General features: G+C 46.4%; 1 protein-coding gene across 7 annotated transcripts in view; it reads left to right on the top strand.

Annotated features, from left to right (window-relative positions):
- FLNB (filamin B) overlaps positions 1-15,805 on the top strand; it is a 91,505-nt gene that overhangs the window by 50,067 nt on the left and 25,633 nt on the right. For all 7 annotated transcript variants that reach the window (XM_054837859.1, XM_054837858.1, XM_054837865.1 and 4 more), the window contains 17 exons: positions 643-840; positions 2,547-2,684; positions 3,902-4,028; positions 4,579-4,715; positions 5,078-5,271; positions 5,627-5,740; positions 6,269-6,412; positions 6,757-6,880; positions 7,124-7,284; positions 7,859-7,949; positions 8,200-8,369; positions 10,515-10,632; positions 11,350-11,612; positions 12,209-12,806; positions 13,036-13,209; positions 13,606-13,768; positions 14,156-14,316. In XM_054837859.1, the coding sequence (XP_054693834.1) occupies positions 643-840; positions 2,547-2,684; positions 3,902-4,028; positions 4,579-4,715; positions 5,078-5,271; positions 5,627-5,740; positions 6,269-6,412; positions 6,757-6,880; positions 7,124-7,284; positions 7,859-7,949; positions 8,200-8,369; positions 10,515-10,632; positions 11,350-11,612; positions 12,209-12,806; positions 13,036-13,209; positions 13,606-13,768; positions 14,156-14,316 (3,075 nt within the window). The remainder of the gene's footprint in view (positions 1-642; positions 841-2,546; positions 2,685-3,901; positions 4,029-4,578; positions 4,716-5,077; positions 5,272-5,626; positions 5,741-6,268; positions 6,413-6,756; positions 6,881-7,123; positions 7,285-7,858; positions 7,950-8,199; positions 8,370-10,514; positions 10,633-11,349; positions 11,613-12,208; positions 12,807-13,035; positions 13,210-13,605; positions 13,769-14,155; positions 14,317-15,805) is intronic.

Raw genomic sequence — 15,805 nt, 5'->3', positions numbered from 1 at the left:
CATATTTTAAATTGCCTTCTGCCGGAGGGTGCTTAGAAATAAAATTAAATGTGGTTATAGTGAGGGGAAGTGTTATGTTCAGCCTCTAATTGGGAGAGGGAGTGGTCTGAATCATGTTAAGACATGTCTGGCCTCTGAAAATGTCTGGAAGACTGTTTTTTGTTGCACGATGGGTTAAATAAAATGTGAGAGGAGCAGGTGTCTGAACAAAAGTGAATACGTATAGTCCGGCAGAGAAGGATCCATGTCCAGACCAGCATGCGCATTGTCCAAGCTCTTAATCTAAACTGCTTCAAAGCTTGAGAGATTGAACCAATTGGTAAAGTTGTGGGCTAGTTTATGATAGAGCTGCTACAGGCTGGTAGCAATAGGGTAACTAGTCTGTGTGGGTATTCGGTGCTGTAATACTGTTGTGAAACCCTGTGGATGGAGCAGCAGAGCCCTGCCGGTTTCATGGCTTCACAGAGATGCCACCATCCTGTCTTGCCCCCTCCCTGATTGAAAGTTTGGTTGCTGTCAGCAGAAGCTGAACATTCTGGCTGCGCCTAGAAATGGCAGCAGAGGACAGCTGGCTGTGATCCTAAACATGGTACACAGCACTGTGGGGAAACCAAGGCTCAGCTGGGCTTGTTTCCTTTGCAGGTGCCGGCGTGGGTGACGTGAACGTGGAAGTGGAGGATCCTCAGGGGAGAAGCCTTGCTGAAGTTGCAATAGAAGACAAAGGCAACCAAGTCTACCGTTGCACCTACAAACCTGTTCAAGCTGGCCCTCACATTGTCAAAGTGGCTTTTGCTGGGGAGGCAATTCCCAAAACTCCGTGCACTGTTCTCGTCGGAGAAGGTATGCTGTTTAAAAACGCACCTAAATGTAGATGGCCACTTTTCTCCTTGGATGTGATCACAGAATATGCTTGAATATTGCCTTGAACGTTCTCTGTGCCTTTCAACATCTTTGACCTGATTCAGTGGGTCACCTGGGTAGTCACAGGTTAAAACAGTGCTCTCTAACAGTAATTTTGCTTTTATTGCTAGAGTTTCCTTTCTGCCTAGACCTCTGAACATTAGGCTGCCCTTTGTATTTTTTTGAAGTGTCTTATGCAGCTATGTAGTGTCTTGCTGTTTTCCACCTTTATTCCTCAAATGACTATATTTACTGTTTTCCTCCTTAACTGACACCTAACTTGCTTTCTGTTCCATCCTTACGTGCTCCTACGCTTTTAGATCTCTGCTCATCTCTCCTGAGCTACCCTCCATTTGTGGAATTTTGGACTTCACTGCTAATGGCTTCATAGTTGGTAAGAGGTGTGCAGGATGCTCCGTCATGTTTGCTTTTTGTAAGCTTCTAGCCTGCAGCTTGTCCCAGCCAAAAAGGTTTTTGGTTTTGTTGGGGATGGGGAAGAAAGTTGCAAGTGAACTGAAGCGGTGTGTGACCCAGTCACTGGCTTAACCACAAGCTGCCTGACTCAGTTGTGTAAGGGCTCTGCGGGCCGTTCCCACTCCACATTGGGCACGCTCCTGTATGCTCCCACCGAGTTTTCAGAGCTAGCAGATGGCATGCGATCATTGCTGACACCGTCCAGTGTAGGATGCGGAGTGATGTTGGCTGCTGCAGGGGTGAGGGTAAAACTTGAAAGCTATTGAAATGAATAAAAACCTAACAAGCGGCTTGGCAGAATTGTGCTCCAGCTGTAAGCACGGCGTGTTTGGGGGAAATGCATGTTGGGTTCACACTGCGGGGAAACCGTGATTATTTGTAAGTCTTCAAACCGTTCAGGTCTGTGGAGTTGAAGGCCACATGATAGCTGGGATTGTGTAATGAAAACCGTTCATACGTGCGCATTACTTATTTATGTAGCCACTCTGCAGGCCTGGAGAAGCACGTGGAGTAAAGGGGTCAAGCGTAAGCTTAAACTGAGCCATATGCAACCTACTGCCCCTACCCATGGCTGCTTCGGTCTGCAGAGGGCTCGATGGCTTTGCTTCTGAAAGCGTGAACTGCGACAAGCAGGGGGTTTTGACGTGACATCTCTTAACGAAGCACGTGCAGAACTTGACTTTGCTAATAGCAGTTATTCCAGTCATGTGCTTCTGAAAGAACAGCACAGTAATACTGTTCACTGGGGCTTATCTGCAAAGGGAAACCTCACCCCGTGCTGCAGTGCGCCTCTCAACGTGAAAGACATCGATTGTGCCTAGTACGGTGAATATTTGTACATGATAGCTGTGTAAAAGTTTTGTACTGACAACTGGCATCAAATTGGAAAGTGACAGGGCTTCAGCGTTTGCTTTAATTCTAAAAAATGGCCTTTGCATGGGGTCAGCGTTGCCTGGCTGCACCGAACGCTGCTGTCCAAATGCCATGGGACATAGACAACGGCTGGGCAGACTCCGGTCTGTCTGCCTTAATACTGTAACGTTAAAACTTGTGCTGAAAGCTAAGCTGTGGTTGCCCTGAGTCAACATTAAACTAAAGGTTGTTCCAGGCTGGCTGGGGTATGTGTATGTTGAGAATCAAAGACAGTATTGATGTCTGAAATTCCCTTGCAGCCTGCAATCCAAACGCGTGTCGTGCCACTGGTAGAGGTCTGCAGCCCAAGGGCGTCCGCATGAGGGAAACGGCTGACTTCAAGGTTGATACGAGAGCAGCGGGGAGCGGAGATCTCGGAGTGACTATAAAGGGGCCGAGTAAGTGTTGGGGTGAATTTGTGCTGTGGATGTGTTTTGGAGAAGGGGGTGAAATGGGGACTGCGAAAAGGAAGAGCAGTGAGGAGATGGTGGCCTGATGGAACTGATGGGACTTGTATCACCATAAAAAGCCAAATTTCAGAAGGGTTTTCTGGTACTTTGTGTCTAGTGTGAAGGTTTTGATCTGCAGCGCTGGGTAAGATTACGCCTGGTATAGGTGTCTCCATTTTAATGCATATCAATTAGCAAAACTGAGAAAATCGATGCGTCTGCCTGCTGTGGCCTCCAAGCTTTATGGTTTTGCATCGCATCTTCATCTGATGCGCAGGAGCAGGTCACGCTCCAGGGTCTCTGGCAGGGTGAAAATCCTGTTCTTGTAAAGCTAGGAACAGCTCAGAGCAGCACTCCTGGCTGCGATGGATGCTTGGGCACATGAACAGGAGATGTTTGAGGGAACCTGTAGCCTGACATGGAGACCTTCTGCCAGGATCCGTCCCCAGGTCCTCTGCTGTGTCCTGAGCTCTGGATGTGGCCCTCTGCCTGGACCATGGCAGGCTGGGGCAACAGGAGCGCCGGCAGCCGCTGGCTCTTGCAGCGGGCTCCTGAGGCTGCCAGCAGCAGTGGCCATGCTGCTGGTCTCCGGGAGCTGCTGTGCTTGTGTTGCACTCGTGAGCCGGTCACCTCCCCCCGGCTGGGACAGTATTAAAAGGTGCATTGTATTGCCTTCACCTCCTCCACACGCACAGTGCTCTGACTGTGTGGCTTAATGCGGTTACGGGGGGGAAAAAAGCAACAGACGTATCGATGTAAATTTTAGTGTATTAAGCTTTTCTCCCTAAATTCTTCGTCTTGAAGAAAATGAAAAGTAGGCATTCCCTGCATACTTGTGGTTGCAAAGTCTGACAAATGTTAAGCTTTTTTGTTTTAACATATGACATGCATCATACTGCAGACTAAGAAAATAAAACACAAGGGAACCTATTAAGTCTGGTAACTTAAAATATTTTCTGCTGTATTTCTTCTGGAAGTGTTTGCTGTCTTTGTCCTAGAGGGCAACTAGAACTAACTTCCTTTATAACCTGACCTTTTTTTTTTTTTCTGGTGGAAGAAATTTATTCTTGCAAGCTAAAATAAATACTAGAAAACATGAACTTGTCTGAGTAATTGAAGGCAGGATGGAAGCTGTTAAGTTTAATGCTGAACTGATCTTTCAACAGAGGGCTTGGAGGAGCTGGTGAAACAAAAAGGCTTTATGGATGGTGTATATGCATTTGAATATTATCCAGTTACCCCAGGGAAGTATGTGGTCACGATTACATGGGGTGGGCACAACATCCCAAAAAGGTGAGTTAGAAGTAGCTTTTTTTGAGTTTTTGTGCCTTTCGGTGGGTTGTGTAGTTGGTGGGCTTTTAAAGCAATGTTGACATTTGAAGAAGCTCTGGTGGGGAACAAAGTTAGCGGCCAGCAGTGGCTGTGACAGTTTATCTACAGCCTGGTTTAGGGCTGCAGCGGCTTGTATTGGGAAGGTTGGAAAGGTGATTCGCGTCAGCCTTGCTAAACCCAAAACGATGAATACAAAACCCAGTAAAACTTGGTGGATTGTGCAGCTTGGACTTCGCTGTGAGATTTTGAAGGGATCTGTTATGTTAGTGTCCAGGGCTACAGCAAACAGTGGAAGCCAAGTATTTGTCAGTATTTGTGCAAGATGTTAAGCACGTGATGGGTTGAATGACCTCTCTGCTAGAAAGACAGTCTGCTGGGCACTGTGCCACTACATGATAGCATCTATTAATTTGGGAAATCCAATGTAAAAGCTCATTAAAATGCCTGGGGAAAAACATGGATCCTGTTCTTGTCCTCATTTCTAATCCCATGCTTTGTTTTTCTCCTGTAGCCCCTTTGAAGTTCAAGTGGGTCATGAAGCAGGTCCTCAGAAAGTGCGAGCCTGGGGGCCAGGACTGCATGAAGGGATTGTGGGCAAATCGGCTGACTTCGTGGTAGAGTCCATTGGCACAGAAGTTGGCTCTCTTGGTATGTTACTGTACTTAGTTTCCCTGCAATATTTATATATTGCAACGCTAGCAACGAACTCATGAGTAACAATAGCTTTCCTAGCAGTATAGAAACCACGTCTCTAAGACATTTTGGTCTAAACACAAACTTAGAGTATCGAAGGCAAGTCCAAGAGACAGGAACGTGTGTGGTGGGGAGTGTTAGCTGTGGTTTTGTGGGATGAGATCCAGAAGAGAATGATGGATTATTTCCTATATTGCAGAAGGGCGATAGAGAGCATCAGGCGTGGTTATGGCTAATAAAAAGCAGTCTGGGGAAGTGGTGTGAAACTAGCAACCACCGCAAACCTAACATGAGGAACTTAATTGTTCCTTTTTCAGGCTTTGCAATAGAAGGCCCTTCTCAGGCTAAAATTGAGTGTGATGACAAGAACGATGGCTCATGTGATGTGAAGTATTGGCCCAAAGAGCCCGGTGAATATGCTGTGCACATCATGTGTGATGATGAGGACATAAAAGACAGCCCTTACATGGCCTTCATCCGACCGGCTTCAGGAGACTTCAACCCGGATAAGGTGGTGTATAAGAGTTCACCGATGGTATAACACATGTCTGATATAACTACAGTAGAGATTTTTCTGAAGGCTTCTGGTAGCGGACTTGACTCTTAAGCTGCCTCTACTTAAAACTCTGAATTTGCCATGCTCCAGCTAGATACTACTCAGCTTCTTCTAACAACACTGTTGTGGTTTTGATTTAATGTAATGAAAACTTGCTGAATTAGTCCAAATTCTCAACTTTTGCACTAGCCTCTACTTGTATCCCATGCTTCATGGGTTTTGTGGGAAGGGGAAGGTCTTTAGAAATAAATCATTTAGTTTTACTTCTCTTTCTGAACTGCAAGCTAAGACTCTTGGGGTGTTTTTTTAGGTGAAGGCTTATGGCCCGGGCTTGGAGAGGACTGGCTGTATAGTGAACAATCCTGCTGAGTTCACAGTTGAAACCAAGGACGCTGGGAAAGCACCTCTGAAGATGTATGCACAGGTAAAAAGCCAAAGGCAGCTATGTGAAACTTCAGCAAAAGGGCTTTAATACTGTTGAGAAAAATGCCTTAAGTATTTCTGCTTGCTTACACACCACTTAATTCTGGGCATGTGTAATTCTCCCAAAGCTCTGTGCTTTGATCTGTGTAATGTAGTCAGGCAACAAACCTAACTCAAGACAAGGTGACTTCTCCCTGGCGTACAAAATACATGCCTTTGCTTCCTTACTTGGAGTCTCCTCAGCAAAGCAAGCTGTAATTTCCTGGAGTTGTCATTTGGAAGCACCCACAAAGTGTCTCTGAGCCTGTGAATTTCAGGCGAGCTTGTTAAAATGTGTTTTGTAGGATGATGTGTTAGGAATGAGCAAGTGTTAGATGAGGAAGACTTACGGGAGTGTAATTTGCATGTTTCTTCAGTATTTCTGAGCTGCAGTTCTGGAAAAATAGCCCCACATTTTGGAACAGTCCTGGGTTGTTCAAACTATACAAACATTTTTAAAGTACCTTCTGCTTGTGTTACTGCTTTTTAGGATGGAGAAGGAAACCCTATCGATATCCAGATAAAGAGCAAGCCTGATGGTGTGTTCGCCTGTTCCTACGTGCCAGTTAAACCAATCAAACATACAATTTCTGTTGTCTGGGGAGGAGCCAACGTGCCCAATAGCCCATTTAGGGTAGGTACAGAGATGGATATTACTAGCTCTAGCCGAGTAGGACATTCATGCTTAGAACTACTTGTTGTTACAACTAGGCTGATAAAACCCTTCTGTGAACTTCAAGGAGGTGTGCCCTTCTGCTCCCATTTTTTAGGAATCTGTCCACTTGAAAAAAGCTTTCTGTTTTTAGAAGCTCACGTGTTGGAGGTCTGTCAGTCCAGCTACAGCCTGGGGGAGTTGGGGCAATTCCCTCTTGCCTTGGTGCTGTTTTCCTGTAGCCTCTGTCCAAGCAATGCTCCGACTTGACTGTGATCTCGAGCGTAACGTAGATGTGCGATTCTGACCCTTGTGAATCCGTGTAGGTCCTTATAGGTCAAGGGAGTCATCCTCAGAAAGTGAAAGTATTTGGACCTGGCGTGGAGAGAACTGGCCTGAAAGCGAACGAGCCGACCCACTTCACTGTCGACTGCACGGACGCAGGAGAAGGTAAAGGCAGTCTGGGCTGTTGCTCAGAACCACAGGTCATGCAAGGGGGGGATTATCTACTGTTTCATACTGGTTTTGCTTGTTTCATGGAAAAAACCTTGGGAAGCAGAACATTGCAATGAATTGTGATGTGATCTGTTACACTAATTAACGTGGTGACTTGAACAACTACCTGGAAATGGGAATGTGCTGGCTGTTTGCCTAGTACCGTCCAGTAGCAAGACCTCCATTTGCTTTTCCTAGGTGATGTCAGTGTTGGAATTAAGTGTGATGCTCGTGTGGTCAGCGATGAGGAAGAAGACATAGATTTTGACATCATCCACAACGCTAATGATACGTTCACAGTGAAATACGCACCACCCGCCGCTGGGCGCTACACTATTAAAGTGCTTTTTGCAGGAGAGGTTTGTAATCTTCATTTTAAAGTCTGATGTTTCTAGAGTGTGTTTATCTGCTCTTTGATCACCGAGCGCATGCCACTCCACAGCTGGCTGTGGTGGCTCACAGCTGGCTCCTTCTGCTTCAGCCCACGTGCACTTCGTCTGGTCACCGTTTCTAAAAACGCTTTTGTGGTACTTGAAGGTACATGAATGAGAGGGTTTGGCTGGAGACGCTGAAGTTCAAGCATGTGATGTGTTGGGCTGGCGTAATGAGTGTGGTCTCAGTGATGGGGCAACGCTGCTTTCTAAAGGATCGAAAACCTAAGTGACTCTCCAAGGAACATGGGAATAAAAATAAGTTTTCCTTTAAAAAAAAAAAAAGGGGGGAGAGAGGCCCCAGTAAACTGTCCAGCTATTAACTTTGCCCTACTTTGAACTTTGACTACTCAGTAAGGCAGAGCAGAGTGTTTAATTAAGGCGAAATTTTACTCAAGATGGTGCTGGAGTTAAAGCAGGAGTATCTTACAAATGATTGTCTGCCTTGGTTTGGTTAGTGAAGAGTGACCTGGTTATGTTCAGAGCTGTGTTTCTGTTGCAGGAAATTCCTGCCAGCCCATTCAGAGTTAAAGTGGACCCCTCGCACGATGCTAGCAAAGTGAAAGCCGAAGGACCTGGGCTGAACAAAACTGGTGAGAGCTGGGTTGAGCCACTGGAGCGGCCAGTGCTGGACCGTGGGGAGCTGTTGGGGGGCAGCCACTGCCTGGCTGAGCATTGCTGGGATGCAGTCCTGGATACAGCGGGGTGGGGTGCCAGGCGGTTGGAAACTACTCCATCCCCTTGGCATTTTGCTTGACTGGGCTTTATAGGTACCGAACGCTTTTTTGGGAAGAGTTTCTGTGTGCAAGCTCTGCATAAATTAGAATTAACATTTTTCTTCAGGCGTGGAAAATGGCAAGCCAACGCACTTCACTGTGTTCACCAAGGGAGCTGGAAAAGCGCCGCTGGATGTGCAGTTCAGCAGCCCGGTGCCAGGAGAGGCGGTGGCAGATCTGGATGTCATTGACAACTATGACTATTCCCACACTGTTAGGTACACTCCAATACAGCAGGTAGGTCCGACTCGTGAACGGCTCGTGTTGACCTCCCTCCCTGGTACCCGTGCACAGAGGAATGAGCAGATAAAACTTGCCAGAGTGTCCTGTTCCCCAGGATCCCTAAAGCCTGCAGGACAATTGGGATTGGAAAGCAGTAATGCAGTTTTCTGGTTGTAGTCATTGATAGCTTGTCACAGTTTTCTTTTCTGGGAACAAGTGAGATATTGAAGCAGTAGTGCACAGCTCATGTTGTCGTTCCACACCTTATCAGTTGAAGAGGAAAGATGGTAAATGGAGCTGGCTGCTGCACCAGCTGCTCTGGGCTGCCGTGGTTCTGCAAAACCGGGGCTGTGGTGTGCTGCCTTTCAGCAAGCTGCTGTCGTTGAAGGAGCTGTAGTGCAAACCAGAGCGGGGACAAACAGCACGGCATTCGGGTGATGGTGCAGCAGCTCCCCAGTAGAAAAGCGAAGGAGTCAGTGCTGAGGAGGGAAGCTGGGCTCCAGATTAAATGCGTCCAAGTATTTGTCTGTATTTGAGGTTTGCCCTTGGGTTGGAAAAAAATTCAGTCTAACTCGTTTTGGTTCACAGACAGATGCTTCCTAGCAACACTATTAAGGAGCTGAAAGTGGAAGCTGCTAATAACTAGAAGTATTTTTCCTTGTGCTGTGCTTGCATGTTTGTAAAGGGCCACGAAACGCCAGAATGCGTGGATCTCATGTATTTCTGAAGACGTAGGTGCTGTAGTGCTGAGATAAAAGAGTTTTGCTGCTCCTCTTCTGCTGAACAGACACAAGAGCTACTCGGTCATCTGCACCAGCTTCCTTGAATGTGGCTGTATAAAAGTGAACTGATATGGAGGACTGCAGCATTATTTATCTGATAATGCTGGATTAGCATTCTTGGAAGCACCATAGAGCTAGCGTTTGTTTTTGGATAAGGCAGTTGCATGATCTCAGGATGTGGCTGGCGTGCCTGTTTGGAGAAGCTTTAGCTTGTTCAGTCAGGGTTTGTATGCAGAAGGGAGGAAAGTTGTCTGAACTCTGTGTGTGTGAGCAAGCAGTACCAGATTGCTACGTTTCACGTGAAAAACAGTGGTGAAACAAGCCAGGATGCCCAAACCAGGTTTCCCACTTGGGTCTCCTGTCTGGAGGGGTCCCTTGGGTCACAGAGCAGCTGTGGACTTAGAGGAGATGCTCGCAGATAGCAGTGGCAGGAGAGCAGTGGTTAACAAGAGGAGATGATTACAGACTACAAGGCAATTAGAGCAGCCTTGTTGTCCCTCCAGGCTGTGAACACGTAGGTCATTCCTGGACCCTGTGTTTCTCGGGTTCGTAAGCAGTAGCTTACGAGAATGGACTCTTCAGAGCAGGGGGAGGACAGACTAGGTAGTTAAATTCCTGAGGGGCCGCGTCAGCAGCAGAGGAGCCTTGGTTTAATACTGTTTACTCAGCCTTATCTATCTCGCAGTGTTGCTACAGCTACCCGTGTGTGTGTTTTCTAAAAACAACCAAGAACAATCATGGAAGCTATTCGCTAGCTTGCGTGAAGCATCCATGATTATTTCACTTGGGAGCTGAACTGGCCAAGAACGAAAAGTAAGCAAACGGTGAATATAGCTAAAATATGGACTGTGGTAGGAGAGAATAAAAGGAGCACACATCGTGGGCTGGAGCTTGCCATGGCTGTGTGGTATTCCAGCCAAAATACACAAGAGCATTAATCTTTCTGACTTGTAGAGCTTAAAACCCTGGTATTTCAGATGCTGTAATAATACAGCCTCTTTGCAGGCTTGGCTTTGGCCTGGCCTCTCCGTGCGGTGGAAGGGGATACCTGGGCTGGAGCACTGGGACGTTCATTCAGCTGTCGGGTCTGAGCGCCAGGAGGGTGGGAGCCAGCCTGAGCCGGAGGTTTCGCCAGGCAGCTTGACTATAGTCTAATTAAATGTTGGAAAGAACTGTCTTTTTCTCTCTTCCTGCATTAAATACAAACCATTTAATACTTTGAAGGGCTGCAGTGGGATGAGAGCTTGAGAGTCCATAAAGCAGTAAGAATGGCTGTAGTCAGCTAAGATGGATTAGGTGAAGTGGTTATGTACTGCTCGGGTGTTAGTGTGTCCGTATGAAGTGAGGAACTGAGCTAACTTGTAAATTCTCCAACTAGGGTCCAATGAAGGTTTTGGTAACTTACGGTGGTGATCCTATCCCTAAAAGCCCTTTCACTGTGGGTGTTGCTGCTCCACTAGACCTAAGCAAAGTTAAAGTCAATGGACTCGAAAACAGTAAGTACCTCTGGGCTGGAAGCCCTATCGCCTGCCTCTGAAGTGTCTCCTGAATTTGGGTGATAGCCAACATGTCCTGCTGGAACAGCAGTGGGCAAAACAATCTTCTTTTTAACTTGCTACAGCTGGGGATCAGCCAGCTCCAACTTTATAGCTTGACCGCTCTGATTTGGTCCTCTTGAGGACTGAATTTCAATTTAGAATTTTTTTTTTTTTAATTTTTTTTTTTTTTTAGCAAAAATTACATAGTGATCCAGACAAAGCATGTATTTGTGTTTAGTCCCTTTTGGTGACAGAGCTGGACTCTTCACCAGGCTGGGTACCTGCTGATGAAATCTGGTTTCCTTGGGGCTAGATGGCTGTTTGTTCAAATATATGTAACTGCTACAGTGCGGAATGTCATTGATACAGTCTCTTTGTTTTCTAGAAGTGGAAAAACTTAGGGCTGTGAAGTATTGAAATATCCTGAAATGAGCCTCTGATGCTGTCAGGCCATGTCTTACAGGCTTGTTTAGCACTGCAGCTTTGTAGCGTCAATTAGCCAAAGCACTTGTTTATTTTTTTGTTCGATTTGGCAGGTTTTTTGCATGCAGAGGGATGCAGACTGAGCAGGGCTCTGCCAGTGCTTGCTCCCTTGGTGGTACATGCATGAGAAATTTCTTGGAGCACTGTCTGATGTTGAGTACTTAACGTAGTAATGTGGGTTTTGTCTTTCAGGAGTGGAAGTAGGAAAGGATCAGGAATTTGTAATAGAAACCAAAGGAGCTGGTGGGCAAGGTAAACTGGATGTTAATATTTCCAGTCCTATGAGGAAAGCTGTGCCATGTCTGGTGGAACCAGTCCTGGGTAAGGAGTGCAGCACTGCAAAATACATCCCAAGGGAAGAAGGACTGTACATGGTAGATGTGAGCTATGATGGCAACCCAATCCCAGGGAGCCCCTATACTGTGGAGGCCACGCTACCTCCAGACCCCTCCAAGGTAAGTGAATGGTTTAGGGCTGTAACAGCAGCTGATACCTGAAAACTGAATTGTGGGCTATTGCATGAGATTTGGCTTGGTTTTGGCCAAACCAGACTCAGACGCAGAGCGCTGAGCTGTTCCTTTTGCAGGCTTCGTGACTCATGGAAGTCATTCCTATACCATTGTACTTGAAAAACATTGAACTAATTAAGGCATCCTGCATAATGTGGCAAAGACAAGTAGTGCTCCTAATTTAATAGAAGTGGGCCTCATGAGCATCTCGACTGTTTTGAGATGCTTCTTTTGAAGGAAATAGATTTCAAGAAAAATGTGTGTAGAGCCATCAAATATTTTAACGTTTCTACCTTTTATATCCCATGGCTATATAAAAACAACTATGGTGAGAATATGAATATCCTTGCCTAGAAATCTCTTTGGAGGAGAGATACCAACTTTACATAAAACTGGGAGGAGTGGCAAAGGAGGCGTTGATTTCTGTGTATTTTTAAGAGCTTGTTAATCAAGTCCCACATACAAACAAGTCTAACAAGGCAGTCTGTGCTGCCAATAAAATGAAAAAAATGAGTTTCTCTCAATTGCATATTCTCTTCTAGGTAAAAGCTCATGGTCCAGGTCTTCGAGGGGGCCTCGTTGGAAAACCAGCTCAATTCACAATAGATACCAAAGGGGCAGGAACTGGAGGTTTGGGTTTGACGGTAGAAGGCCCATGTGAAGCTAAAATTGAATGCTCGGACAACGGCGATGGAACCTGCTCTGTGTCCTACCTGCCTACAAAGCCTGGAGAGTATTTTGTAAACATCCTCTTCGAAGAAGTTCACATTCCTGGTTCGCCGTTTAAGGCAGACATAGAAATGCCGTTTGATGTCTCTAAAGTTGTTGCCACGGGCCCGGGTCTGGAACGTGGTAAAGTAGGGGAGGCAGGGCTGCTGAACGTCGACTGCACCGAAGCGGGTCCCGGGGACCTGAGGGTGGACATGGTGTCGGATACTGGTTCCAAAGCCGAGGTCCAGATCGATGATAACAAAGACGGGACCTATGTCGTAACGTACGTGCCGCTCTCGGCTGGCATGTACACGATCAAGATGAGATATGGAGGAGAGCAAGTGCCTAAATTCCCAGCCCGTGTCAAAGTGGAGCCGGCTGTGGACACAAGCAGAGTTAAAGTGCTGGGGCCAGGAGTGGAAGGGAAAGGTGAGAATAACTTGTTATCAGAGTTAGCAGGACTTGCGGTCCTTGATCCTGCACAGAGTATTCTAAGCATTAAAAGTTGTTATAGCCTTGCATGTTTCCATGGTGACCCTCGGGCGGGGGTGTTTCGTTATGTTCCCAAATTAGTTGTTTATCATGCTGGTTCATAAAATGTTTTGTCGTCGGAAATACATGTGATTCTTGAAGTGACTCTTCAAAACGTATCCTGCAGATGTCTTCCGAGAAGCTACAACCGAGTTCACTGTGGATGCTCGACCTCTAACGAAGGCTGGTGGTGACCACATCAGGACGCAGATCACGAGCCCGTCTGGCTCCCCCACAGACTGTCTCATCCAAGACAACGCCGATGGAACGTATTCAGTAGAGTACACGCCGTTTGAAAAGGGTAACCTCTGGGTTTTTGTTTTGTCGTTTTTAGTTTTTTTTCACTTGAGAGGGGAAAACCAAGAGCAAGCAGCTCTTCTGACACTTTTATTTGGCAAACCGCTGAGGTCTGCCAGTAACTTGTTGGCATCTTAGCAAGATTTTTGCCAGTAGAGGAGCTAATTCTGCAGGAAGTAGCTCTATTTTAATTTGAAGAACTGACTTTTACGGTAACTTGGCTTCAGAAGAACAGCATGTAGATGGCATCTCGGTTATGAAATGCTAGTGAAGTCTTGTGAAATGCAGGAGGAAGCTTCTACCCATATACTGACATTTAAGTCTGTAGCATCTTGTAGAAATGATGTTAAGTGATGAGAATATTTAGGGAATTTGGGAAGTGTTTTTGTTCTCTTAACAGGTCCACACACAGTCAGTGTAACGTACGATGGCGTACCTGTGCCAAACAGTCCCTTCAGAGTGAATGTGACAGAGGGCTGCCATCCATCACGCGTGAAGGCCCAAGGACCCGGACTCAAAGAGGCTTTCACAAATCAGCCAAATGCCTTTTCGGTTGTCACCAGGTAAAGGGGCCTACTTGATCCTTAAGGAGTATCTGAGGGAGAGAGGAGCGTAGTGAGCTGTGTGATGCAGGATGCTAAACCCAGTACAGATATTTATAAAAAGGCCAAACTGCGTCCTTTTGATTACTGTGTGTGCTACCTCGTCGCGTACTGAGCACTCTGCTCTGCGGAGGTTAGGAGTTGATAATGGTTGAGGATAAAATTCTGGGAAGATGTGAGTGGGGTTATGCTGAACGGCTTTGCATGCCAGAGCACGCTGAAGGCTGGACATCAAAAGTCAGGTTACTGCATTTCCAGTAAAAGTAAAATTGCAGTGAGAGCTTGTGAAGGCTACGAAGCTGCTGTTAAAAGCAGGTAATTCTAACGATGTGCATTTCTCTCTTGCAGAGGGGCAGGAATTGGTGGCCTTGGAATAACTGTTGAAGGACCTTCAGAGTCTAAAATAAGCTGTAAAGATAACAAGGATGGGAGCTGCAGCGCCGAGTATGTTCCTTATGTTCCAGGAGACTACGATGTTAACATCACGTACGGGGGAGAGCATATTCCTGGTAAGAACTGAGCAGCTTTCAGAGGAGGGAAGGTGCTGAGCTAAGGACTCGGTGGCTGCATCTCACTCATGCTGGGAGATGTTGAGGTTTTGACTTTCTGCTTTTCCTGGGAATTCAGGCAGAAACAGCGGTGATACTTGTTCCTTGCAGCCGGCAGGGAAGTGTGGAGCACTGTGTGCTGTGGTGCGGTAGTTTTGAGGAAGGACTGCAGTCCGCTCTCACTTCTGAAATTGCCTCTGTGGGGATGTGGAGGAGCCTTGTCAAGACTGTAGCACGAGCTGGGGGGAACCGAAGAGCGGGTACAGATGGGTGGGATAGGGAAAAGGACCCTAGCCTTGACAAACAACTGGTACAGCCCGTGGTGTTTGTGTTAGGTCATGTCTCTCGTGCCCCAAGTGGTGCATAGTACCTTAGGTTAAGAAAATAGCCCTTTGGTACGTGGATGCCTTCAAGACTGTTTTGCAGTAGGTGGTCTAATGGGTGAGCTGGTCGTGAGGATTGTATTAAACACTGCAAGTTTTGGTCACTGCAGAAAGAGTAGTGACTGTTTCCTAAAACACACATTTACTTGTGTACGCGTTCGCACTGGATGTTAAGCTGGAGTGAAGTAGGTTTAAGCAATATTCCAGGTACATCTGGCATCCAGCAGTTCACAGCTAAAAGAAGGGCATTCTACTTGATAGCAAGAATTAAATGCTCTTAAATGCCAAACCCATTTTGCTGCGATGTTAGAGTTCTTACGTGCTGTCATGCAGCAAACATCTAGGTGTTCTTCCCTAGACACTGAGTGAGCTGATTCTTTCCTGTTGGTCCCATTTTGTTTGTCAGCGTATTGAACTTGGAAAAATGTGAAGGAAACAAGTGCCTGCATATCACTTTGTTTGCACTTCTGGTTTTTTTCATGCATTTTTTTTCTGAGGTGTGAGAAGCAGATGGACCACAACAGAATTGTTAAGTAGACAGTGAAAATGTAGAAGCACCATCATTACACTTCTGGCTTTTGCAGAAGCAGAGAAGTAGCGTGGAGGCTGTGGGGTTGTCATTCCTGCCTGAGGCTGAGGGACAGTAATAGAAAAGCCAAAGGAAAAGTGGGAGAAAGGACCTTTGGTTATAATCTCCCATGTGCTGGGATCTTGTAAAATGGTGTTGTATAATCTGTGGCACCTTGCCTTTTTGAGCTAGGATGTTAGCAGCTCCTCTGCGTAGTAGTGTTAGAGGGCTCTCGCTCCCTGGGAACAGATCAGCTTCTGCTGATGGCTGCGGTCATTCCTCTCCCTGCTGGGATCCACCAGTAGCGTGAGTCGAGCAGCAGCAGATTTATCCAGAATAGCTGCTCTTCCAAAACTGTTCCTGTGAACGAAAATGTTTCATCTGCTGAGAGTTGATGTGCAAGTTCTGTCCTTAGTTTTTAAACCATAATGAGATCCATCTCTGCATTATACTAGCTCTTCTGGGTTGCAGCTGCATGAAAGGTTTAAGGAGGGACCCA

Source organism: Grus americana, chromosome 11 (genome assembly GCF_028858705.1).
Source record: "Grus americana isolate bGruAme1 chromosome 11, bGruAme1.mat, whole genome shotgun sequence".
Classification (NCBI taxonomy): domain Eukaryota; kingdom Metazoa; phylum Chordata; class Aves; order Gruiformes; family Gruidae; genus Grus; species Grus americana.
Note: the sequence above shows the minus strand (reverse complement) of the source record. Positions and strands in the feature narration are given on the sequence as shown.